We start from the raw sequence: 27,990 nt of genomic DNA, 5'->3' as shown, positions 1-27,990 counted from the left end.
TACTGTAATTGGAGACTGGAGAGAAGGTGTGTAGTGTAATCGAGGAGGGGTCATGAAAAATCTAGAAGGCCGTTGTTTTTGTCCAAAAGCAGTAATTGGCATAGTTTCATGAGGCTCATTGCTCTGTTGAGACAGAAAAATGAAGAAAAAACTAAAGTTTTACACACCTCTTGAACATCAGAAACCCATGGATTTATATTTCAGACTAAAACATGTTAAGAGGGTTGGGTAGGCTAGCATTAATGTAATACACTGCTTTAGAAAGATCAAGCTTAAGATACTCCCTTTCCTCAACCCTTTGCTTCCAGGCTACCATGGATGGAGAACATCACTTAAATAACCTGCCCCCCAATAAAAGGGGATATGTGGCATTGCATCAGGGAATGCAATAATATTTTGAAAGGATGCTCCACTTTCCTCATTGGAGCTGTCGTAGATCAACACTGATAACAAGCAGGAAGATGCTCAAGACTGCCAGAACGGAACCTGATCTGTTAAGCACCTACAGTTGCGTTTGACACTTTAGAGGATACAGAAGAAAACCTGGCTCCTGCTCTAACTCATAAGGCAGGAGAATTCCTTTAATTGCAGGTAAACCAGCCAGGTAAGGTAAGATAATCCCCGAATTAAGTTTCAGTCCAAGGCACTTTTATTGTGACAAAAGGATCTGAAACAAGAGCGAAACAACTCATAACACTTGGTCCCAGTCATCAGAGGCATTTCCAGTTTTCAGCAAATTAGGAGAGGACAGGACACAGCCTTTCCACTGGGTAGCCTTTCCTGAATACCCTCCAGGACATCTGCCAGTACCCCATGGAAGAACTCCCTTTGAGGTTTTATTGTAACCATGGGCGATGGGTGAAACCCCCATTCGGGGAGGCTAGCCCAGGCCCCACCCCTCACCCGTTGGAGCCCAGAGGCCCACCCCCTCCCTGTGGCTGGAGGTGCCCCAGCTGAACTGCCCCGACCCACGGCTCAACCCCAGGGCCTGCCCAAGCAGTGGCCCAAGTCCCAAGCTCCAGGAAGATGGGGGTGAGGAGGGACGCAGTGGGCAGCCTCATTGGGCAGGAAAGTGGAGGGACGTGGTGGGCAGCAGGGGGTTTTGCAGGGGTGTTGGGTGGAGCAGGGATGTGGTGAGTTGGGGGTAGGGGGGAAGGTCTCATGGGGGAGAAAGGACTCACCAGGCAGTGGGGGCCTCAAGGAAGAGGCGGAGCAGGGAGGGGAAGAGGCAGAGCCCAGGTGGGGCCACCACAGCCCAGGCGTCCGGCAGTGGGGTTCATGGCGGCTGCATCAGGGGATGCTTAGCTTCCCCCATGCCTAGTATACCCGCCGCTCATTATTGTAACCCTTATATTGCTTCATACTGAGCTTAGGATAACCCATAGTTCCCAAATGTGATCACCTGATTCATGGTCACATGACTACAGTATGTTCAGACCCTTCCTGGGAACTACAGTTCCTGGAATGCCTGGTCTTAAAGGACCTAAGGACTGTAACAGGTACACTGGGATGCAAGCATCTGCCCCAAGGCCCAGTGCCCTATTACAATGGGGTAAGAGGAAGTTTAAAGGAAAAACTGTTGACCTTCCATGCAGGTCAAGGTTATAGCCTTTCCACACAACTGTCTCAACCTGAAGGTTTGTGCACATTTCCCTGGGCAAGGACGGCCATAAGACAGACAGCAGGGAAATGGGGAACCTGAAATGATATTAAAGATCAAATTCTCCCCTCAAATATATATGTGCAACTCTCAATAAAGATATTAAAATATCAAGTATTTATTTACAAAAGGATACTTTTATGGCCATTTTCTATGTGTTTGATTTGTCTTTTTTCTGCTTTATGGCCAATAGCATCTGGATTTTATTCCTGTACCATCTTTTGCTTAATTTAAATATACACATTGGTATATTTTGGAAAAAATCATTTTACATTCCAGCTAGTTTCACAAATGGGTAAATAATACTTACAAGAACTTCATAATCTGGGACTGTATGTGTTCCAAGCCCTGCCCTGTCAAAAGTTACTCTGTAAGTAGCATTAAGTGTGTCTACAGCATCTATCTGTCCAGTGAACAGTCCATCATGTACACCACGCAACCGTGCTAAGAAATGAAACACAAATATCAAAAATACTTATTTGAGGAAGATAAATGTTAGGAAGTCTTTTGCAAGCACTGGCAATATACAGAATACCTCAGATGGCATATTCATTATAACACATACACATTAATGAAAAACACTGTAAACTCAGAAAAAGAATTCTATATAACAGAAATACTGTCAAGCTTTAATCATAATTTATCTTTACAGGTCAAATGTAATATTTAAAAAAACAAAATCATCACCACAGGAATCAATTTGAAAAGAAATTTTGCTTCATAACCAGTACCATCTACTACTCTGATTTTATGGAAAAAGTTTTTGTAGGTATCATGGCAAAGGAGAGTTTTGTAGAGGGATCTGAAGGTAGATAATGAAGGAGCTTTGTAGATGTTTATGCAAACGCCTCCCAAGGGTGTTATATTGGTGCTTGTGTGCCTGCTCTTCAACAAGAGTCAGTGTTTGGACAACGACACCTAGTAAAGGATTGTTTAAGATTTAATGTTTAAGGTCCAGATTAGGGACTGCAGAGATATATGTATTTAAACTGTTGTCTTTTCAGGATTTGATGAACTGTCTGGATTTTTAATAAATTAGATCACTTACAACTGACATAGTAGTAGTAATAAAATTATTAGTTATATGATGTTTAAATCTTCAAAGCATGCTACTTCTTTAGAAACATTAACTAATCCTCAAAACTTCCCGCAGTGAATTAAGAAAGGTAAAAACATAAAATCTTCACTCAAAAAATGAAATAATTAACTTATCTGAGCTATATGTTAGTGTGCAGTATTTACTGATATATTTGCAAAAATATTTGTTTTTAAAATTACCTGTAACTTTTGTTCCTATAACAAGTGGTAATGGAATTTCATCTGGAAGATCCTTAAATTGTGAAATATCTGCAACTTTCCGTTGTTGTAAAAGTCGGATTTTCTGCCGTTTCTGTTTTAATGCTGACCTCTCCTCCTCAAAGAATGCAGAAGAACATCTATAATACACAATAAGAGAAAACCATATATTTATAGATTCCAAGGCCAGATGGGACCATTGTGATCATCTAGTCTGACCTCCTGTATAATATAGGCCCATATAATTCTCTAACTAATTCTTAGAGCATATTTAGAAAAACATCCAATATTGATTTAAAAATTTCCAGTAATCTAAAATACACCACGATCTTTGCTAAAAACTGTTCCAGTGGTTAAATACCCTTACAGTTAAATATTTACACCTTATTTCCAGTCTGAACTTGTCTAGCTTTAACTTCCAGCCTTTGGAGTGTGTTATACCTTTCTCTGCTACACTGAAGAGACCATTATCAAATTTTTGTTCCCCATGTAGGTACTTATAGACCATAATCAATCACCCCATAACTTTATCTTTGTTAAGCTAAATAGATTGAGCTACTTGAGTGCATAACTATAAGGCAGATTTCTAATCTTTTACTCATTCTTGTGGCTCTTTTCTGAACTCTCTCCAACTTATCAACATCCTCTTGTGTTGTGGACAACAGAACTGGACACAGTATTCCAGCAGCAGTTGCATCAGTACCAAATACAGCAGTAAAATAAAAAATGGTTACTCACCTTCTTGTAACTGTTGTTCTTCGAGATGTTCATGTCCATTCAATCAGGTGTGTGTGTGCGCACGTGCATGGCAGCTAGAAGATTTTTCCCCTAGCATTATCCTTCGGGTCAGTCCATGTGCCCCCTGGAGTGGCGCCTTCCTAGCGCTCAATATAGGGCCCTACTAACCCGCCACCCCCTCAGTTCCTTCTTGACGGCTATTCCAACAGAGGGGTAGGTGGGTGGGTATTGGAATGGACATGAGAAACACATCTCAAAGAACAACAGTTACGAGAAAGTGAGTAACCATTTTTTCTTCTTCGAATGCTTGTTCATGTCAATTCCAATCAGGGACTCCCAAGCCCAGGTTCCAGAGGCAGGGTTGGAGTTCAGATGTCTACTGATTGGAGCACTGCTCTGCCAAAGGCTGCATCGTCTCTGGCCTGCTCGGTAATTGCATAATGTGCAGTGAAAGTATGTATGGAGGACCATGTCGCCACTCTGCATATTTCCTGGGTTGGAACTTGCGCCAGGAATGCTGCTGAAGAAGCCTACACCCTAGTGGAGTGCACTGTGAGCAGAGGGGCAGGCACCTCTGCCAGGTTATATCATTCATGGATGCAGGATGTGATCCATGACAAAATTCGTTGGGAGGAGTCTGGGAGATCCTTCATCCTGTCTGCCATGGCTACAAACAGTTGACTGGACTTCTTAAACGGTTTTGTTCTTTCAACGTAAAAGACTAGTGCTCTGCAGATATCCAATGAGTGAAGCCTCTGTTCCCTGCTGCTCAAGTGCGGCTTAGAATAGAACACTGGGAGGAAGATGTCCTGGTTGATGTGAAATTGGGAAACAACCTTTGGGAGGAAAGCTGGGTGCGGCCTGAGCTGAACCTTGTTCTTATAGAACATGGTGTAAGGAGGCTCTGATGTTAGGGCCTTGAGCTCAGACACCCTTGTGGCTGAGGTTACTGCTACAAGAAACGCCACCTCGTATGAGAGATAGAGCAGGGAGCACGTTGCCAGTGGTTCGAAGGGTGGTCCCGTCAGTCTAGAAAGGATCAGATTAAGGCCCCAGGCCAGGACCGGTTGTCGGACATGTGGGTATAGCCTGTTGAGACCTTTCAGGAAACGGCTAACCATATGGTTGGCAAAGACCGACCAGCTGTCTGTGCCTGGATGGAAGGCAGAGATGGCAGCCAAGTGAACCCTTACTGACAACATGGACAGTCCTTGGTTCTTGAAGTGGAGAAGGTAGTCCAGTATGAGTGGTAAAGAGGTGAGCGACAGGGACGAATGACGCTGCGCTGACCAGATGGAGAATCTCTTCCACTTGGCAAGGTAGGTAGCCCTGGTGGAGGGTTTCCTGCTGCCAAGGAGGACTTGTCTAACCGGGTCCTAGCAGGAGAGCTCCATGGGGTTCAGACATGGAGCTTCCATGCTGTGAGGTGCAATGACTCGAGGTTCGGATGCTGGAGACAGCTGAGTTATTAAGTCTGGGAGGAACGACAAGGTGATTGGGGCTTCCATGGAAATTTCCAGTAGAGATGCATACCAGTGCTGGCAGGACGAAGCTGGAGCTATCAATATCACTGAAGCCTCTTCCCTCCGTATCTTGAGGAGCACTTTGTGAATGAGAGAGATGGGCAGGAACGCGTAGAGGAGAAGGCCTACTCATGGGAGGAGGAACGCGTCCACGATGGAGCCTGGGCTGCAATTCAGGAAGGAGCAAGACTGCTGGCACTTCCTGTTGTGTCGTGTGGCAAACAGGTCTATCTGGGGAAAGCCCCACCATTGGAAGATTGAGTTTGCAATGTCTTGGCGTAAGGACCACTTGTGGCCGTGGAACAACCTGTTGAGACAGTCTGCCAACTTGTTCTGCACCCCGGGGAGGTACGATGCTTTCAGGTGTATTGAATGCTCTACGCAGAAGTCCCACAACGTGAGGGCTTCCTGGCACAGGAGAGAGGATTGTGCGATTTGTTGACATAGAACATCGCCGTGGTGTTGTCTGTCATGACTGATACACATCTCCCTGTCAAGTGGGCTCAGAAAGTCTGGCATGGCAGACGCACTGCTCTCAGCTCTCTGACACTGATGTGGAGAGCGAGTTCGGCCTGAGATCAGAGGCCTTGTGTCCTGAGGTCTCCCAGATGTGCTCCCCAGCCCAAGGCTGACACATCCATCACTAGTGAGAGGGATGGCTGAGCACTGGTGAAAGGGACCCCTGCACACACTACCTGTGGGTCGAGCCACCACTGGAGGGAGTTGAGGACCTGGTGAGGCAGAGTCATGACCCTGTCCAAACTGTCCCGAGCTGGCCGATACACTGAGGCTAGCCACAATTGGAGAGGCCAGAGTGTGAGTCCGGCGTGTTGCACCACATAGGTACAAGTGGACATGTGCCCTAGAAGTTTAAGGCAATTCCTTGCTGTGGTGGTGGGAAACCGCCTGAGCCTTCGAATGATGTCGCCCGGTGCCTGAAACCTCACTTCTGGGAGGTATGCCCTGGCCTGTGTCGAGTCCAACACTGCCCCTATGAACTCTATCCGCTGAACCGGGGACAGAGTCGATTTCCCCATGTTGAGGAGAAGGCCCAATTCCTCAAATGGCATTCTTATGAAGTCGACTTGTGCCTCCATTTGAGCCCTGGAGCGGCCCTTCATCAGCCAGTTGTCAAGGTACAGGAACACCTGTACCTGGTCCCAGCGTAGAAATGTGGCCATGACTGCCAAGCACTTTGTAAACACATGAGGCGCCGCTGACAGGCCAAAAGGGAGGACTGTGAACTGCTAGTGGTTGTTGCTCACCACAAACCTGAGGTACCTTCTGCGGGATGGTGTAATTGCTATATGAAAGTATGCGTCCTTCAAGTCGAGGGTGGCATACCAGTCCCCTGGATCCAAGGAAGGGATGATGGAGGCCAAGGAGACCATGTTGAACTTCAATTTCTTCATGAACCTGTTGAGCTCTTGCAGGTCTATGAGCCCACCTTTGACTTTCGGTATTAGGAAATATCGGGAATAGAAGCTCTTGCCCTTCAGCTCCCGAGGAGCCTCTTCCACTGCTCCTAGCATTAGGAGTGAATGCACCTCCTGTATAAGGAGTTGCTCATGAGAAGGGTCCCTGAAGAGGGATAGAGAAGGGGGTGGGAGGGCAGAGAATTGGAGGGAGTATCCCCTCTCTACCATGCGGAGCACCCAGCGGTCTGGGATTGGTAGCAGTCCAACTCCGACGTCTCCGAAAAGGAGGACCACGGAGGAGCGGTACTTCAAGGCGCCGAGAGTCCATGCAGAGGGCTCGGGGACTGATGGGGCTGCTGACCCTGTTCTGGCACCGGGGAGAGGTGCCCCGGGAATGAGACCATCAGGACATCATTGCGGGTTTTCCCACTGATAATGCCGGGGGAGCGACCGGTGCCGGTGATCTATCCCATCTAGGCAGGGAGAATGGTGCCATGAGCTGGAGCAGGTCCCGGGCTCCCTTGAATGCCTCCGGGGTTGACAGGAGGTGTAGTTATTGGCTCGGTCTTGGTGAGCGAGAAGGGTCCGGACTTGACTGCCCTTCCATGGGGGCAGGAGTTGACATGACCGCCTCTGGCAGTGGGGCTGAAGTAGTGTGGCCTGACTCAGGTCTCACAACGGATGGCTCCTTGGGTCTAGCTGTGGGGGAACGACCCCCCTCCGGCCTCCTCTTGTTTTGCGGCACTGGCGATTGAGACCGGTGCCTGCCTGTGGCATGTAAGGTGCAAGTGGAGCCATGATGGTGCAGAGAGTCCTTGTGTTTACTTGGCACCGATCCCTGTGCCGATAGTGCCGGGGCATTGTGTATTGAGGAGGAGATACTTGGCGCTGGGTCTGCCGATCCGGGGTCAGACTGGTGCCAGATACTGCTTCCATTAGTAGGATCTTCAGGTGCTGATCTCTATCTTTCAGTGTCCTGGGGCGAAACGCCCTGTAGATCCTACAGTGATCCTTTTGATGGCTCTCCACAAAAACATTTCAAACATGAAATGTGAGGATCGCTTCTGGTCATACACTTGCCGCAGACTTCACAGGCTTTGAAGCCAGGAGACCACAGCATGCCCTAGCACCGGGATAGTACTAGAGGGGAAACCCCCACCCCCAAAGGAAACTTAAAAACTAAGTGAAGTACCTATTAACTACTTAACACTAACTACAAAAACTGATTAACTATATATAGACTGTCAAATGTGCTTGTCACGACAAGAGCAAGGGGAAGTTCCAGCTAACTGTCACTGGCGGTAAGAAGGAACTGAGGGGGTGGCGGGTCGGTAGGGCCCTATATTGAGCGCCAGGAAGGTGCCACTCTAGGGGGTGTGTGGACTGACCCAATAGATACGGCTAGGGGAAAATTCTTGTGGCTGCCGTGCACACACACACCTGACTGGAATTGACATAAACCAGCACTCGAAGAAGAACCTCTGTTTTCCAACTCAAAATTCCCATGTTTATGCATCCAAGGATCACATTTGCCCTTGTGGTCACAGCATCACACTGAGGAGTCATGTTTACCTGATTACCCTCCACAACGCCCAAATCTTTTACAGAGTTACTGCTTTCCAGGATAGAGTCCCCAGTGTGTAAGTATGACCTGCACTCTTTGTTCCTAGATGTATACATTTGCAGTTAGCCATAATATGTTATCTGCTTGTGTTTAGCTTACTAAGTGATCCAGATTGCACTGGTTTCAGAGTGACAGTCGTGTTAGTCTGTATTCGCAAAAAGAAAAGGAGTACTTGTGGCACCTTAGAGACTAACCAGTTTATTTGAGCATAAGCTTTCGTGAGCTACAGCTCACTTCATCGGATGCATACATCCGATGAAGTGAGCTGTAGCTCACGAAAGCTTATGCTCAAATAAATTGGTTAGTCTCTAAGGTGCCACAAGTACTCCTTTTCTTTTTCCAGATTGCACTGAAGCAGTTATTTATCACTCTCCCAATTTTTTTGTCATCTGCAAACTTCATCAGTGATGACTTTATGTTTTCTTTCAGGTCTTTGGATAAAAAGGTTAAATAGCATAGGGCCAAGCACCAATACTTGTGGAACCCCTTTAGAAACACACCTGCTCAACGATGATTTTCCATTTATATTTTGAGATCTAACAGTTAGCCAGCATTTAACTGTCATTATAGTTTTTTAATCAAATGTTATGCAGTACCAAATCAAATACCTTACAGAAATCTAAGAATATTACATCAATACTATTATCTTTAGCGACCAAACTTGTAATCTCACCAAAAAAAGTTATCAAGTTACTTTGGCAAGATGTATTTTTCAAAAACCCATGTTGATTGGCATTTATTATATTACCCTCCTTTAATTTTTTATTAATCAAATCCTGTATGAGCTACTCTATTATTTTGCCCAGGGGCTAAGTCAGACTGATAGGCTGATAATTACCCAGGTCATCCTGTTTACCCTTTTTAAATATTGGTACAACATAAGATTTCCTCCAGTCTTCTGGAACTTCCCCAGTATTCCTATACTTATTGAAAATCATTATTAATGGTCCAATGAGTTCCCCAGCCAGCTCTTTTAAAACTCTTGGATACAAGTTATTCGGACTTTCTGACTTAAAAATGTCTAACTTCAGTGGCTGCTGTTTAGCATCATAGTTAAAGTCAGCACTGAAAATACACATATATGGAGAGATTTAAGAAGTTATGCTGTGGAAAACAGCTTGGGTTCCATTACCAGATGACACTGGAACATGAGAGATAATTATTCCACTATTTTTTCATCCTGTTTCGGAAGGGCCCAATGATCTGTAGGTTTGGCAGCATTGTATGGGCTGGCCATACTCAAGTAACTTACTTGGAATTTAAAAAAATACAATTCCTATATCCATTTCATACAGACACAAGTAAAGGCATGTTGCTTTATTCTCAGTGATACCTGTATTCAAAATAAATGCAACCATATTTTAGTAAGATGATCCAGAAACGATTAAGAAAACAATATTAATCCTCAGAAAAATGCATTAAAAGTAAAATAAAATTCTCTCTCTATATATAGATAGATATATTTTTTACCTTCGTGGTTTTCCCATTAGTCGTCTGATTTTTCCCCATTCCACTCTTGTTAATTTTCGGGTTTTCAGGTTTGGAAAAGACTCTTTCAGGCATACACAGAAATCATTATCTCCCTCAAATAATGGTCTGTTAAACACAAGTGACACTCTGTTAATTACAAACCTGTTAACTACATCCAGAAAATCTCTGTCATGAGGAGCTAAGAAATCTCCATCCTCACAATAAGAAATGTGTGGAACAAAATTACTGAAAATGTTAAAGTATAAATTGCACTGCAAGGGTCACTATCAACTTGAAATTAAGTTAATTAAAAAAAATAAAGTGTATAAAATAGTTTTAGGAGCTACATTTGCACTTGAATCCTCCTACCAATAGATATGGGTTACAATGAATCACATTTTCTCTCTCCTTTTAAAATGTTTCTCTCTCCCTTGTTGCTGTGTGGAAAAACCCACAGAAATGGAGGCCCTGAACATACATTGTGACCCATGCACGTGGGCTGCTGCATCTGGGTGGACCCCCACTGAAGTCAATGAGACTCCATACAGGTACATCAGTCTACCTGCACAAATCACAGTAAAGGAGTGAGATTTTAGAGGAAAATGAGTGACTTACACAAAAGAGGTGTGAAAATGTCTATGCAGAAGGTGCTGTCATATGCACTAAGTAAATAAACTGATAAAGAAAATATATTTGTATTCCAATCTGTTTCAAATAGAGCATGGATTCTCAACTTGGGGTCACAAATAGGTCCAAAAGGGCTGAGACTACCCTGCTTTTTTCTATGGTTAGCCAAAAAGGGTTATCTATTGTAATGTGGGGTCATGGGTGGTATGAGAAAATTGAGAACGACTGAATTATTGTAATCTTAGGTGTTTCTTGTATCAATAAAAAGTAAAAATTTTCAAACAGAAATATGATTTTTAAATTGATGTAGTCAATATTAAACCCATTGTAACCCATATCAAAGTAGAAATATTTTACAATAGTTAGATTAAAATAACTAACAATGGTTGTATACTGAGTAACATTGGTACTTGACGAATACATCTGTGCAATTTCTAATTCTGTTTCATATAAAATATTTATATTAGTATTTATTATGTAAAAGAAAGGTCTAGATGATATGATTCATAACAAAATAGCTCATTCTAAACAGTTTGTTAAAAGATATGTTGTTTCTAAATAAACTGCAATTTACAGGATGGTCATATATCTTATTAGTATTTATTTCAAACTGTGACAAATTTACTTTGAAAGATCACAATTTTCAGAGCTAGAAGACTTTGAGAATTACCTACTACATACCTCACATTTCAGTTAACTAACGGACTGAATAATTATATACATTATTATTACTAGTATAAGCTAAAAAGTTCTTAAACGGACGTAGTCAAGGATGGTGGAATACAAATGTTACTTATGCAAAAATATAACAGTAATTTGTTCCCAGTATCCTAGTAATACATTTAACAAGACCATTTGTTGAAAAAAAAACTCAACAACCCCCCTGTATGCTGTGAATTTAAAGCAAATTAAGTGTAATTTTTATACCCATGACAGGCATATACATAATTCTTTTTCTCTGCTGTGCCTATCTGCTGAGTTCAGAGAATATTGTTTCAACAATCCTGACAGAAGCTATTCTGATTGAACACTGGAATACATTTATGTATCCTGAACAAATGCTAAGGAAAAATATTGGTTAACAATGATGTGATCTTTTAAAATAAAAGTGGCAAAGTATGGTTCTGGCTTGTATTGTATTTCACTGATGGATCACACCAGTTTTTGAACAACTCTGAGCTGCTACTGACCAATTTTCCAATGGTCTTGCATTTAGATTTGAACTGTTACAAATCTGTGACGGGATATACAAACCACACAGTGGGCAAGAAGGGGTTAAAGAGCAGCTTTGGGCTCACGCAGCCCTGCCCCACTGCCCCTGCGAGGTATGCCAATCTTGGAGAAGACCTGAATTTCTCTCTTTTCAATTCAGAAGGCCTAGCCTGGAGCGGGGGACGGAGCTCTAATCCTCAGTCCCCACGACAGAGAACTAAGCTGTATTGACTGTGAACACAGAAAAGCAGGACAGACAGCTGGAGGATCCAGGTGGGCCACAGAATCTGGAGGAGCTCTTTATTTCTGTTAATTTATTTTCTCTTCCATTGTTACCTTGAGGATTGAGACCAGGGGGTTGTGAATATGAGCCCTTTGAGGAGAAGGTAGCCACATTGTAGGAAGCAGCTCAGGGAAGAAACAAGAGGTCTGATGAGACAGACCTTAACTGCTTGCAACCACTTGCCGCAAGGGTCCCTCAGCTGGAACCTAGGTAGAGGGAGGGACTGGATTCTCCTACAGCCTCACCATAAGGACTAGCCAGAAGACCCCAGGCACAAGGGCCCAGAAGGACTATTGGGCCTGGGCCAGAACTGTCAACCTGGTGTGAAGGCCTGGGACTACTGGGTGAAAACCCTGATTTACCCCAAAAGGGGTGAGACCAAAGAGGGCCACATCACAAGGCAAGAGGGGACCAATAGCAGACTTCGGCAGCAGGACTACAAAGAACAAAACCCAGCAATGTTTCTCCTAGCCACAAAGTGGCCCACAGGCAGGTAAGTCACCTTACCACAAGTGATGGAGAACGTAGGCATCTGTGCAGCCCTGCTAAAGGGTGTGACATTAAAAAAAAAAAAAAAGCCTTATGCCCCTTAACAAGGTTGAGGCGGAGTCTAGAAGACAGTCAAATCTGGACTCATTTCCATGAGGGACAACTGCAGTTGTTGCAGCAGCTAGTATAGCTGTACTGGAAGATGCAAGTGGTTCTTATCGGCAGAGATTGATGCAGAAGGCGCAGATGATACAACAATCCCTCAACATGACAGGGGCTCTATGGACTGTGCATATGGAGAGGTGTGGACTGTGGGCCTGCAAGCAAAGCCGGGCTAAATTGCAGGTGAATGGAAGTGGTGGAGATGTTGGACTTCAGTTGTAATCAGTATCAGGAATTAGGCCCTGCAGCAGAGCCAGACTCTGGGTAATCTAATGAGTGCATTTTACTGTAGTAGGCTAACTGATTGGCTGAAAGGATGAGCAGACCTGCTCTTGAGCAGAGGTAGAAGTCTGTTCTATTCCATCTATTCAAAGGATTCACCCATAGCTGCGATAGCTCCTACCTGGACCCAGCCCTGCTCCTGTGTTGCCTCACCCAATTCTAACTCTGGGCTCCAATTCCTGCCTCTAGCCCTGACCTGAGGCTCTGATATCTGGCTTCTGACTCCAGCTCTGACCCTGCACTCTGATATCTGGTTATTGACTCCTTCTCCGACTATTATACATGACTCCTTCTCTGACCACTAGGCATGACTGCCCACATCCCGGTCACTGACAGCCAGACTGTGGTCTGCGACCACCTGATTGGCTCAGAGGAGGTCCCAGAGAACTTCCCTCCTCCCCCCCATTGTGTCCGTGGGTATATGAAGTTTACTCCATCCAGTGGATTGAGCTGACAGTAGATCTCTACTGGTAGGATTGACCCCAAGTCTTGCTTATCCAGTCATCCTATGCCAGGATTGGGAATCCTTCGTAGAAGTGTTGGGCTGATCACTTGTTGGAAGGAACCTTGGAGACCGAGGGTAGTGCTGACTTGGAACCAATAAAACTGGTAGGGCTTCGGGAAAAAGAGGATCCCAGTGAAGGGAACTCTGGCCACTCAGCATCCCCTTCACATTCTTGGGCAATCAGGGACCCAAAGGCTGCCCCACTATGAGAAAGTGTCAATTCCAGGGAGTAACTTTAGTTTCTACAGTAATAAATAAAAATAATACATAAAGAAATAGTACGTACTTATCTATATTTGAGTAGAACCATTCATATATGCACCATTTGTGTGCTTTGGGAAGTTTGAGTAGATTACGTAACCGTAATCCAATCTTCTGTGATGCTTTTTTGTCTGGCGTTGGCATTGTTGCAGTAAACTTCTAAGCAATAAAATAAAGGAGAGGTTACTAGGAGCTGAACTTCCAAAGTGAAAATGAAAGCATTTGCAGCATTAAATGTGCTAAACAGTAAAATTAATCAAACAAACAGGAGCCTTCTCAAATTCTTCAGTTGTTTATTAAATATTCAGAATCCTTTAACTAGATAAACAAAGTTCATTTTCTTGATAAAAATGAATACATTAGCAATTGCAATGTTTTAATTCAAATGTATTGTTCCATGGTTTCTTTAATTTTTATTTCAAAGATAATACTAATATAAAATGGCAAATATTATAACTATACAATAAAACACACAACTGATGCCAAGAGCTAGCAGAGATAATGCCACAAACTATTAGCAGGTCAGGGTCTCTACACTAGGCCTTTTTGTGAAAATTTCCCACTAGCAGTTCAGCTCCAGTGGTGGTGCACTCATATAGACAGGACTCCAGGTAACCGCTGATGTGTTAAGGTTAATCTAACTTCGCTCCATGCAGGGCTACATGAACATGCTGGCTAAGTGCTACCATCACTCAAACTGAACCAGAAATTTTAATGAAGTAAGCATAATATAGACAATGCCTTCTTGAGCACAGTTTCTAAATAAGTTTTTAACAACTGATAACCATGCTTGGTGTAGACACAAACCATGTTAGGTTTTGTTTGAAAACTGTTTTACAAGATATAGTAAGGACAAGACCTTAGATCCTACCTACACTACAAGAACTATAAGGTGCCTGCAGCTCCTGGTGGTTTTTTTTTTTTTTTACACCCCATGGCAGCTCCTACATTGCTGGGTCCATTTAGTCAGTGTTCCCTACTCTGCCTGATACAGCAGAGAGTGCTAATGAGATGAGTATTCCAATAGTTCTGCCTGTGCTTAGGTATGGTGGAGCACCAGTCAGCATTTTCCCCAATAGACTCAATGGTAGAGGATCAGCATGAACAGAGCTCTCTATGTCACTGAGGGACCCACTTGTGGGGAGGAAAAAGGATGTATTCTGAGCCACAGCCTTTACCTAGGAATAGGTCCCCCCACCCAAAATTCATAAACTTATTATGCAAATTGAGAAGAAAACACAATATATTTTAAAGGCTTGCTTTTGCTTTTGGTAATGGTCTCTGCATAACACATACATACCTGTGGAACCATTGCAATCTTCTGATTTCTTTTGGGGGACCTTGTATTTAACTGTCTGTCTTCTTCTTCACAAAAGAGACGACTCCGTTTTGAATTTCTGAAGGGCTACATATATCAAAATTAGGAAGTAATTAAACAAAAAAGCTCATTTCTTCCTTTGATATCCAGAACCCATGATAACACAAATATAATCTATTTTCCTTTCCCAGCTAGATACCTTGGACACTTGAAGTGCCTCCTAACACAGTTATGGTCAAAGATTCAATCATTTAATTATTTCTTTGTTTATAAAACGTCTTTTAAACAGCTTGCCCTTAACTTAAAAATAAAAAGGAAGGGCCTTCAAACAATCTATTTATTTTGATAAATTCTCATTAAAAAGCCAAGCTGGATAGAACAGTTACTTACAGAAGTACATTAATCTACTAGTATTTTTAACATGTGCTACTGCCCAGGACTGTAATGGATGTGTCTTTGTGTAATGGACACTACTATATGTAATGTCATTCATAATGGTATCACACTTTAAATTATTACAACTACACTTCATGATGATGTTTCAAGGATCACTTATGTATCAAAGTATTTTGATAATTTTTAAAACTCATACCATAAAAACTTCCCTCACACCCTAAAATGCCAAAAAACTGAGGAAATTGAACCATCAAATGTTCAATTTATGTAAAGATCTAACATGAGAGAGGAAGGACTTTCAAATTTAAGGCTGTTCAATGCTAACTGTAACCCTTTCCTGTGCTAAGATACTACAGCTGCAATAAAATTAGTGGAGTTTGCTGAAAAAAAAAAAGTAGAAAATCATATATTGCAAATTTGTGGCATGAAGTTTTCACACACTTAAATTTTAGATATTTCTTTACAAAATTTCTTCATATGTCAAAGAAAATTGTCATAATTGAAGATTGAAGGACAAATTCTGGCTCACTCTTGCATGGGAGTGAGGAGTGCAAAGAGCTTTCTTCTCACACACCTTGTGACCCAATACGGGTGCAAGTCCCTGCACTCTACCTAGCACAGGGACTGAACCCTGCTAGCTTCTCCTAGAATGCAAACTACTTACAGAGGAAGAGATTGAGCTGGATTCAGATCTCAATGATTTCCATGGTTTTCTGACACCCTGTGCCAGATGAAGAGAGAGAGCCAGAAACTTGAGGGCCAATGGCAGAAAACAAAAGTTGATACAGACCAGATGAAACAACAAATTCCTCCAAGTTGTATATGGTTGCCAAGCCTCCAGGATTGTCCTGGAGTCCCCAGGAATTAAAGATGAACCTTTAATTAAAGAAAAAGAGTACTTGTGGCACCTTAGAGACTAACCAATTTATTTGAGCATAAGCTTTCGTGAGCTCACGAAAGCTTATGCTCAAATTAATTGGTTAGTCTCTAAGGTGCCACAAGTACTCCTTTTCTTTTTGCGAATACAGACTAACATGGCTGTTACTCTGAAACCTTTAATTAAAGGCTATGTCATGACATAAAACCTCCAGGAATACCTCCAACCCAAAATGGCAACACTATTATGATGAGGCTGTATTCCAGGCCAAGAGAACCTTCCTATCACCATCTTTCACTAATGCTACCAAGGAGCTGTCCAGAGCAGTAAACTGTTTCCTCAATCCTGAGTGTCTACAGTCTGCATCAGAACAGGGTGCTGAATGCTGCGAACTATCATCATGCTTTGCTGAAAAAACTGTGCATATTTGAGAAGGATTTTTCGAACAACATGGATCTGCTTTGCCTACACCCACCAACTAATAATCCTCCCATGTGGAGTTCAATACACTCACTCATCGAGAAATTCTGCACACCCTAAAGGAGTCTTGACTCAAGACCCATGAATCTGACCCTCATCTTTCCTGGCTTGCGAAAGAGAGGCATGAGCAACTGGGGCCTCTCATGACTGAAAGAGCCAATGCCTCATTCAGGGAAGGAACTTTTCTTTCCTCCTTCAAATATGCAATAGTCTGACCAACACTGAAGAAACCCACTCTGGATACACTGGCTTTAGTCATCCACTACCCATTGTCAAACTTCCTGTTCCTGAGCAAATTCAGAGAGAAGCTAGCCTAATTGAAGTTAATATCCTAGACCTGGCACAATCTGGATTCCAGTCAGGATATGGAATCTAAACTATTTTAGTGGCAGTGATGGATAATCTCCTGCTATCAATAGATCGGAGGGCAAACATCCATTCTCATCTTCTATGGGCTTGTCTACACTACCGAGTTTTGTTGACAAAACTTATGTCAACACCCAAAAGTTGACAAAACAAAAACTGCCAAAGGGTGTTCACACTTGCTCCCTCTGTCGACAGATCATGTCCACACTGGGGACGCCATCATCGACAGGGTGAGCAATGCACCATGGGTATGTATCCCACAGTGCAGTGTTATGGGAAGGAAGAGCTGATCGCTGCACCTCTTAAGATTCTCTCTGAATTCTCCCACAGCCCCCTCAGCTCCCAAGAGCAGCATCATGAGTAGCTCTGTGAGCTCTCCATGCTGAGGAATGGCAAAGCAGCACAGCAGTTTGTCCCCCTCCCCCTGCAGCAGCAGTCTGCCTGCTGCTGTGTTTCTAGTGCAAGGCAGAACAGGGGCATACCAATTATTTGCTCTTTGTTTGTTCCCCAAATGGAGCAGCACACAGATACTTCCTGGAGCTTTGAAAGGGGAGGAGCACATGCCTCCAGGGCAGCAGAGATCAAAACACTGAGCAGAGCACTCAGGGCAGGCATTGTGGGATACTGGTGGAAGATAGTTCTGTCGACAAAACAATCAGCAGTGTCTACACTGGCTCTTTGTCGACAATAAAGGGAGGGGAAAAGACAAAAGTCTCTCGTAGGGGTGGACTTTTGTTGTGAAAAATGCCCAGTTTTGGTGACAAAAAAGTCCCATTGTAGTGTGTACGCTCTTGCTGTTTTGTCGCCAAAAGTTTTTGTCACCAAAACTTTCCAGTGTAGACAAGCCCTAGGACCTCTCTGCAGCACATGTCACCGCTGACCATCAGATATTGCTGTCTTGTTGAAGAGAGCTGGCTGGAGTCCAACATAATACACTACAGTGGTTTGTGTCTTTCCTAAAGGGACACACTCAATGAACAGTGATGGGAAATTGTACTTCCACCACTAGACCTTTCACTTGTGGAGTCCACAAGAATCAATTCTTTCTCCAATCCTATTCAACAAGTACATGCAGCCATCTAGTGAACTGGTCAGATGATACTGTTATGAGTTGGGTGAAACCTTTTATGGGTCAATTTAAAACTTCAAAGTTAAAATCAATCTGAGATTGAGGAGTGTGAACTCACCCTTCAGTTAACATAACTGTAAGGATAAATTAATCAAAAGTCCTTACCTGAGATAAAAGGGTTTTGTGAACACACCCAGGAGTTTTGTGTGCGTGGAGGGCCTTAGCTGTGTATCGTTCTGGGTAAATCAGTCTGTCTGTGAGTGAGTTAGTACGCAGAACACTGGGGACCAGAGAGCTAGCCTGTAGGAGCAGCTGAAAACAGTGTGTGACCCTGAATGAAATCTGGGGAATGGTTCTTTGGCTCAGAGGTGTGGCTGAAAAGAGTGTTCTTTCTGCTGGGAGCCAAAGAAGCTGTTTCCTGCTATTTGATTCCTTCTGTGTTCAGAGACAAAGGTACATTCTTTGTAAATAAACAAAACTACACCTGAGGCTTTGTCTACACAGCCCCGTTGTAATCAAGGCTCCAGCGCTGGGCAAGAGCTCTCCCAGCACTGTAAAAAAACCCACCTCCACGAGGGGCATAGCTCCCAGTGCTGGGACACTGCCACCCTTACTTTTGTACTGCTTTTTTGTACTTTTGTGCTGCTGGCGGGGTGCTGTCTTCAGAGCTGGGCACCTGGCCAACAGCCGCTGCTCTCTGGCCACCCAGCTCTGAAGGCAATACAGAAGTAAGGGTGGCAATACCGTGACCCCTCTAAAACAATCTTGTGACCCCCCTGCAACTCCCTTTTGGGTCAGGACCCCGAATTTAAGAAATGCTAGTCTCCCCCATGAAAGCTGTATAGTATAGGGTAAAAGCACACAAAAGACCAGATTGCACAGGGGGAGACTGGATTTCATAGAATCATAGAATATCAGGGTTGGAAGGGACCCCAGAAGGTCATCTAGTCCAACCCCCTGCTCGAAGCAGGACCAATTCCCAGTTAAATCATCCCAGCCAGGGCTTTGTCAAGCCTGACCTTAAAAACCTCTAAGGAAGGAGATTCTACCACCTCCCTAGGTAACGCATTCCAGTGTTTCACCACCCTCTTAGTGAAAAAGTTTTTCCTAATATCCAATCTAAACCTCCCCCATTGCAACTTGAGACCATTACTCCTCGTTCTGTCATCTGCTACCATTGAGAACAGTCTAGAGCCATCCTCTTTGGAACCCCCTTTCAGGTAGTTGAAAGCAGCTATCAAATCCCCCCTCATTCTTCTCTTCTGCAGACTAAACAACCCCAGCTCCCTCAGCCTCTCCTCATAAGTCATGTGCTCTAGACCCCTAATCATTTTTGTTGCCCTTCGCTGGACTCTCTCCAATTTATCCACATCCTTCTTGTAGTGTGGGGCCCAAAACTGGACACAGTACTCCAGATGAGGCCTCACCAGTGTCGAATAGAGGGGAACGATCACGTCCCTCGATCTGCTCGCTATGCCCCTACTTATACATCCCAAAATGCCATTGGCCTTCTTGGCAACAAGGGCACACTGCTGACTCATATCCAGCTTCTCGTCCACTGTCACCCCTAGGTCCTTTTCCGCAGAACTGCTGCCTAGCCATTCGGTCCCTAGTCTGTAGCGGTGCATTGGATTCTTCCATCCTAAGTGTAGGACCCTGCACTTATCCTTATTGAACCTCATCAGATTTCTTTTGGCCCAAACCTCCAATTTGTCTAGGTCCTTCTGTATCCTATCCCTCCCCTCCAGCGTATCTACCACTCCTCCCAGTTTAGTATCACTCCTCCCAGTTTAGTATCATGGTCCGTGATTTCATGGTCCGTGATGCGTTTTTCATGGCTGTGAATTTGGTATGGCCCTAACTATCACCAAGATGTCCCAGTGCTTGGATGAGATTAGCTAATGGATGAAGAACAGCTGGTTGAAGGTGAACCTGACCGAGACAGAAGTTATGCTGATGGACAGAGGAAAGTATTTAAGAGTTTGCAGCCATAGTGCAGTCTCCTTTGGTTGATGGCACACACCCACCATTGGCTGATTCAGTTAATAGTTTAGGAGTCAGCTCTGATTCCTCACTGATGCTAAGCTCTTGCGTAACAGCATTTGTGAATAATGCTTTCTACCATCTTTGGTTGGCAAGGAGACTCCATCTCATCCTGGAGGAAGACGACCTGACCTCAATTATTATTGATGCCTTCATCACCTCTCAACTGAACTATGTTGTTGGCATAAACCCTTCAGTGCTTAGGAAACCGCAACTAGTACAGAATGCTGCAGCACATCTCCTCTGCAACACAGGCTACCGTGAGCACATCAAACCTGTTCTCCGCTTTCTACACTGACCTTCCATAGAATATTGAGTCAAGTTCAAGGTCTCAGTCCTTTTCTTCTTAGGTGTTCAATGGCCTGGGTCCAGGGTATCTAAAAGTTCACCTGAAGCCCCAGGATAAAGATGAGGGTCAACAACTTTTGCTCATCTGGCAGAATGGTACTTTCCACAATAAGTGCAAATTTTATCTGTGCAGGAGACGCAGCTTCTTCAGGGGCTGCCTGAGACTGTGGAATGAACTGCCCCTGGAACGAAGGACTATCACAAACCTCACCACTTTCCATTCCAAGAATAAGGTGCATTTTTGACCTACTATGATAGGTAGAGTGATATAAGTATCTACATAGAATTGAACAGAATTCCTCCTAACAATACATCACTCCCCTCAAGATAAATGAGCACTTCACTCATAAAATAAAGCAAATAAATAAATAATGTAATCAGCTAGTTTCTTGTGGGTGTTGTGGAAGAAGTGGTGTTCAGGAGGGAGTTCAGAGAGAAGAGGCTCTGCACACCAGTTCACAAAGGGTGTTCTGTGTATATGGGAGGTGCCATGGAAAAAGCACAGACACAGTTACGGAAAAAGTGGACAAACAGGGAATCAAGACTGATAACATTGGCAGAATGAACTTTGCCAACTGAGAGGGGTTAGGAGACAATGCTGTACACAACAAAATAAGTAGGTTATATAGGAAGCTGATGGTGATCACAAGAAGCTTGAACCTGATGCAATGGAGAAGATTTAAAAAGCGGAAGATGTGGTCGGATCAAAAGAAAGGGAAATCACTTTATAGGCTGCAAAACATTTCATAAACACAGTTTTGCTTTTTTGTTTTAAATGGCAGTTCTTTTTTAACTTGTTTAACTTCTCCCAATATTCCCCCATCCCCAGAATATTGCAGGAAACTCTACTTCTATGCATTCATTGTTATTAGAATATCCCCCATAGAATGGCACAATAATGTAAGTGCATCACAGGATTTTCCCACCTTTTCCTAAAGCACCAGTAACCAGCCACTGCCAGAGGCAGAATATTGGACTAGGCAGAACAGATGGTCTGATCTGGAGTGGCAATTCTTATGTTCTTTATAGTGCAAAATAAACACATTCCATATAACACTTGTAAAAAGGTAGCAAATCATTAAAACTGGTTCATTAAAATGTGAAACTGGTTACCAATGTAATTTTCATACTTATTTATTTATAAAACATGCTTTCATTTCACATTAGAGTTGTATACACTGCTTTATTCATAAAGGATATTCATTTAGATATTCACAAATTGTGAAATAAATACATTTTTAAGCAGATCACTTGATCTGTGACTATGAATGATTTTATGCCATTACTACATGAACCCTAAACTTAATTGACTTTTTTATCACAAGCATATCAATATTTACTTCTTACCATTTCTACAGCAGAACCAGCGTTCTTGCTTTTCCAAATAGGCGTTTTCTGTAGAGAACTGTACTTTTCATTCCATGTGCTGGATAAACTTCCCTCTGTCATGAACAGTCACATACTATTAATGCATTTTTTTAATCTAACTATTGTCGAAATGGCAGCACCATACTCTTAAACACTACCTTAATGTTTTTTTTCCCCTTCGCTGTTTGTAATGCCTTCTTAAATGGCAATGCAAATGGGTTTAAAATTCCATCATCTTCAGTCAATTATGGTGAACACCTCCACTAACCAGGCTATAAGAGACATTCAGACCATTTCTTCCCACCACAATGTTTGTCTCTCATGAAGTCTATCTAGCTTCAACTCCCTTGTGACACCCATCTAGATAGCTATGTTGCAGCTACCACAGAACCACACTGGAGTATAAAGCCAGTTTATATAGATTAGTCTTTTTTAAAATTACCTTTTAAAAGCTTACCAAGCTCTGAAAATTTTGGCTCAATAAGGGCACCAGTAACAGGAAGGAGAATGAACCAGGCCCTTCTGTCTCCCCACACACATTGTTGATCATACATCACTAGTAAAGGAGGAGTAGGATTCTGATTCATGCTTCTATCTTCTACCATGCTCCTTAGGGGGCCAAAAAATAATCTTCCAAATATTGGAAATTCTACCTATCCTACACCAGAAAACTGAGATCCAGGAGTGATACTCCTACACAGATGGTATCTTTACCAGAAAGATGCCTCTCCTTTGTATGTGACTATGTTTCCACTATTACCTTGTTTATGCTCATCAATTAGAACAGCATAATAGCTCTTGGAATATAGTTTGTTAACTTTTGAAGCACCATTTAATATACTGTGGGCCTTATATAATGAATGGTGATGGCATTGTTTTATTACTTAAATTTCTATAGGACAGTTAGGTGCATTTATTTTTAAAGAAATATTTAGAATTCAGAGAACATTTCACATTTGATTATAATAATTTTAAGACAGATAAATATTTGGCTTGTAACTAATTGACATTTTCCCTTTAAAGTTAAGCTCTTCCAGAAGATATTTGACTATAGAATTTATTTCTTCCAAGGACAGTATTCCAGCAAACATATGGAATCCATTTTGAACACGTCAGTTTGAAATTAGTATGTTTAGGCATTCCATTTGCCAATAAAATAGCTTTAATCTATGCTGGGAATAAAATTGCTTTTAAACGGTTTAGAACTTTTTAGGCTATAAAAACAATTTGCCTAGCATGACTGTTACAAAATGTGCTCTAGAAAATGATTTTTGAATGGACATGAGCTGCACAATAAAACTGAGTGATCTAAATAGCCTGCACCAAAATTTAGACCGTTCAAAACTGGTTCAGTAAACAGGTTTTCTCCCCAGTGTAAATGGGGATCTTATAATACATAACAAAATTTCTGGCACCAGGCAGAGCAGAAGGATTCTAAATGTTGATGCAATATGCATGAATAGAATTTTTCTCCAGTGTTAAGACAATATAAGCAACAGCTCTGTTGCGTTGGCCCACTAGTTATTGGTAGAAGACAGTGAGATTACAAATTTCCTTTACAATATAAATTTCATCATAAGTAAAGGTCCCACTGGTAATCCTATCTCACCCCCAAGAAAGGAAAAATTACCTCAAATTTCATGTCAGACCTGATGCCTAGGCAGTACTTAAAGTGGAAGCACCTATTTCAGAAATGGCACTCCAAAGGGTCTCATTTTCAAAAGCAGCATCCAAAGAAGCTGCAATATAAGTAGAGTTTGACTAGTGAGTACCAAACTACTCAGTCTACAGATATCTAAAATAAAACAATTATCAGCATATATTTTATAAAAACTATCTTCATAATTTTCCTTTGGAGAGGCTTTCTGAAATCAGAAACTCTAGTTATGATCTGAAGTCAATTTACATCTCTCATTTATACCACACGTAAAGAATACATTGTATTTATTTCTTACCTTTCAAGCTCACAAGTGCTTTTGCTGAAGAACCTGCAATTTATTTAAAAAAAAAAAAAAAAAAAAAAGTCCATATACATCAAATTTTTCAAAGTTGGTTCACAACTGGTGCAATAGCTACATATCAATTATATATTTTTCTTCAGAGGCAGGGAACTATTCTGAAATTAACCCCTTAACTACTGAGTGGGTGAATCCAGTATACTCTCCACAACACAATGTGCAGTATTGTGTAAGATGTGGCCCAGTAAGCACTGAAGACATATATTTAAATTTTAATTATGCCCTTTAGTTTTACATCCACAATGCTCCTTGAACCTAGAGCTATATAAATGAATGTAGCCAACTCTAGGCAAACTTTACCTCTGAAATACACATTTCTATGTGGATTCACATATTTGATACTGTTTTAATTAGGACATGTAAACATTATTTAAGTGTCACCATTTTGTGGTAGAATGTAGTCTACCAAGGTTCCACAATGAAATTTAAAAAAAAAAGGGGGGGGGGCGGAATTTCTTTTGCTTCTTCAATCTTGGGGTACAAGTGGGGGACAATGGGATGGAAGGTTGTCTCTGTGGTGCAATGCTCCCCCCACAGATATCCAGTAGATTCACAGATTTTAAAGCCCAGAAGGGACTTGAAGAGCGCTTCTACAAATCACGTCACGTCTCAAGTTAGGAACTCAAAAAAATGAGGAACACTCAATTTGTGGCCAACTGTAAAAATCTGTTTCAAGGGACTTGCCCAAAATCACACAGGAATTCAGTGGCAGAGGCAGGGATAGAATTAAATTCTCAACGATGGCTTCAACTGCCTTAACCACAAACTATCCTTTCTCTTTCTGAAATCCCATGCCTTATTAGCGATACACCTTCCAACTTCTTCAACAGATGAGACAGAGGTTCTAAAGAAAACAGTCTCATCCACTACACAAAACCCTGAAACACTGTTCATCCCAACTAAAAGAGGATGGGGTTGATGGAAAAAAAAACAGTGTAATATGTTCTTGTAATTAAAGATGGTATCTGCGACACTGGCAAACCAGGTGTCAGCTAGGTCAGAACCCTGGCCAATTCACTTGGGTGTTAGTATAGATCAAAGCATTAAATGAGTAAGTGTGTATTCAGATGTTTAAACTTCATGAAAACTAGTGGAATGTTACTTGTATTGTGTTCACTTATCTATATCTTGTTATAATGGAATGGCAAACTTTTACATTGTGTATACACCCCTGTAACTAAATAACTCATCAAAGGAGAAAAATCTTTTGGAATGAAGAACTTTAACATAAAAAGCTAATTTCAAAGCAAGCGGTCATTGTGTGTGATGACTTAGGACTCTAAGTGCATTCCTCACTCATTGTCGTCAAAGGAAAAGCCCATGTGGGTAATGACACTGCTTGGTTTTTGTGAGAAGCAGCTATAAATTGGATTCATGGAAAGATCCTTTCTCTCTATTTGGATTCTTACAGGGCAGTGTACCAGACGCAAAGCAGAGATCCCCAGAGATAATCTGGGTACCCTGAAAACACTTTTGGGAAAATGGCATTTTATTACATCACTGCTACCATTTGGAATTACAAACTGTGATTTACCTGTTAACATATTTTACATGCTTTAACCTCTCAATAACTCTCATTTCCTTTTCTTAGCTAATAAACCTATAGTTAGTTTACTATAGAATTGGCTGCCAGCAATTGTCTTTGATGTAAGAACTGGAGTACCAATTGATCTGGGGTAGGTGACTGATCCCTTGGGACTGGGAGCAATCTGATGTGATATGGTTTCTGGTTTATCACAAAGTCCAGTTTGCCTGGGTGGCAAGATAGACTGGAGAGTCTAGGGGACTGTCTGTGACTCCACAGTAAGATTGGTATACTGATCCAGGAGTGCACATTTGTTACTAGTTTGGTGAAATCTAATTACAGAAAATACTACCAGTTTTTTTGGGGGGCTCTGTCCTGCTTTTTGACAGTTTGCGTGAGGTAGGCACTCACAGTTATGAGCCACTCCAGAAAGTGTGACAGTATCATAGTGCATACACACAAAAGAACCAAATTAACGTTGCACCTATTGCTTGACTTTGCAATGTTAACATCATTTAAATGTAGGGGATTTTATATGTAAATTTTCTACATTAAAAAAAAGAAAAAACAACAAAAATCGAATAGTATTTCCATCATATCTAACTATACTGACCCCCACGAGTCATCAACATGCTGGAGCCTTTAGTTTTCCACCATAGAGAGCAGTCACTAGAAGGGTCTGAGATACACATTTTGCCAGTGGATTTACAGCTATTTGCTGGCAAAAGAGAAATGTTGGGGTTCAGGAATTCTAGATTCTGTTCCACGTTTTGGAAATGAGTAGTTTTTAGTGGTTACAAACCTTTCTGCTCTTGTTCCCCACAGCCTGTCCCCTTTCGCACCCATCCTTTAGCATGTTCTCACCAGAGCCTATTTCTCTGCTTCTGTCTCCCATTCCCACCCCAACCTGTCCCTATTCCCCTTTCTTCTATCCCTGCTCCAATGCTGGCACCATGCCTCTGCCCCCTCAGCTCCCCCAATAAACTTGTCATGCTTCTTCAGTTGAATCTGGGTGTTCTCTTCTCTTCTATAGTGCCACAATACCAACAGGGGGAGCATGGCCAGCACAGGAGAGAGACTCCCTACTTTCAATTCTGGTACGTGTTGCCACAGTGGCCTATAGCTGCCAGGAGCAGCAACTGTAGAAGTCCTGCTCAGCCCCAGGATGGAGCATGCTCAGTATAACTGGGACAAAGAGTGGTGAAACAGCATTCTCCAAACATTATACTATATTTTGCTCTCAGACTCTAAGATGCCTATAATGATCATGTGTGATTTTCAGAGGCTATTAATTCAGCCAAATTTGGGTAGATTTTCATGAGGAAAGAAAAGTCATTTCTCATTCACCAGTGTCATCTCCTTTCCAAATTTCTAGTCACTGCTCCAAAACATGGAAGTACTAGAGTTTCTCAGTGCAACTGTAAAAAGTATTTTTTTAAAAAAAAAATACTGGCAAAATAACAACTTTCCCCTAACCTAGTTCTTGGAAATGACTGAACAGTTTTTGCTGAAACTTTCCCTCCAAAAATAAGCTTGAGGCAGACACTTGGTATTGGAAATTTTATCCAAATGGTTAAAGTCTGGCAAAGTTATAAGTAACTGAAGACAGGTTTTTATAAAATGGGAACTGTTAGGCAACCTTAACTACAGGCAGCATTGCCAGCTCTGCCTATTCTAGGAAGGTGAACTAAAAGCTCAGAGAAATGTAATGGTTGAAAAGCTCTCTCAATACGAGACCATTACTTTTTATTGTAGATATTTCCCCCCCCGCCCCCATACCTTGAACATAGATAGGAGATGCAACATGGAGAATGTGTCTAAGAGCAATCTATAATAGAAAAGAGATGTGAATCTCCATACTTTTTCAGTTCTTTATTTTTGAAGTATATTCATAGTTTCATTCATATAGGTTACAGAGATGGATTCCAACAGGGAATGGGCAGCTCCAATGGAGGAATTTTTTTTTAAGGTGGGCAAGAGGAGGAAGAGGAAACAGGATTCATTTGTGGTTCCAGAGGGGATTTTTTTTTTTTAAACAATCTTGTCCAAACCGGCCCTCTGTTAAATTAAAGAGCAACAAGTCACTAGAGTAAAAGGTCCAAGACACTAGCTGCCATACTGCAGCAGTCACGCAGAAAAGGTAGATGGGGCACTCCCATTTATCCTCTCTAACAACATGAGAACAAGGGAACAAACATTCAAAAAACTGAAAGAGAACAAATTTAAACCAGGTGAAATATCTGAATTAAAAAAACATCAAGAAGCATAATTCATCTCTGGAACTCACTAACACAAGAAATCACTGAGATCAAGAGCTTGCAGGATTTCAAAAGGGATTAGGCATTAATGTGGATGATGAGAAGTTACATCATATATAATATTTTTCAGTAGTGGATATGAATGCTCATACTTCGGGCCCTAAGCCAATCATCAGGTAGATTGATTTAAATCAGCAAGCAAGAAACCTTGATATAATTCAAAATAATCAATTTTAATATTGTTTTGCATTTGTACTTTTTGGTATTTTCCTAAATATTTAGATTTTTCATCTAAATTTAGCAGCTTCCTTTTTTGTTGTTGTTGTTATCCAAGTGTTTATGCTATGTCTATATACATTTATTCAAGTAATTAT

The 27,990-nt window shown here is 42.1% G+C and overlaps 1 protein-coding gene across 4 annotated transcripts in view; it reads right to left on the bottom strand.

The window, feature by feature from the left end:
* Positions 1 to 27,990, bottom strand: part of LIN9 (lin-9 DREAM MuvB core complex component) — a 57,245-nt gene that overhangs the window by 19,463 nt on the left and 9,792 nt on the right. For 3 of the 4 annotated variants that reach the window (XM_037895619.2, XM_043543560.1, XM_037895623.2), the window contains 8 exons: positions 23,771 to 23,803; positions 21,795 to 21,889; positions 14,851 to 14,955; positions 13,576 to 13,709; positions 9,730 to 9,855; positions 2,939 to 3,096; positions 1,971 to 2,104; positions 4 to 123 (listed from right to left, as the gene is read on the bottom strand). In XM_037895619.2, the coding sequence (XP_037751547.1) occupies positions 4 to 123; positions 1,971 to 2,104; positions 2,939 to 3,096; positions 9,730 to 9,855; positions 13,576 to 13,709; positions 14,851 to 14,955; positions 21,795 to 21,889; positions 23,771 to 23,803 (905 nt within the window). Of the gene's footprint in view, positions 1 to 3; positions 124 to 1,970; positions 2,105 to 2,938; positions 3,097 to 9,729; positions 9,856 to 13,575; positions 13,710 to 14,850; positions 14,956 to 21,794; positions 21,890 to 23,445; positions 23,555 to 23,770; positions 23,804 to 27,990 lie in introns of all 4 variants that reach the window. The other variant, XM_037895621.2, reaches the window with a different exon arrangement.

Source organism: Chelonia mydas, chromosome 3 (genome assembly GCF_015237465.2).
Source record: "Chelonia mydas isolate rCheMyd1 chromosome 3, rCheMyd1.pri.v2, whole genome shotgun sequence".
In the NCBI taxonomy this organism is placed as follows: Eukaryota; Metazoa; Chordata; order Testudines; family Cheloniidae; genus Chelonia; species Chelonia mydas.
This window is presented reverse-complemented; position numbering and strand designations above follow the sequence as displayed.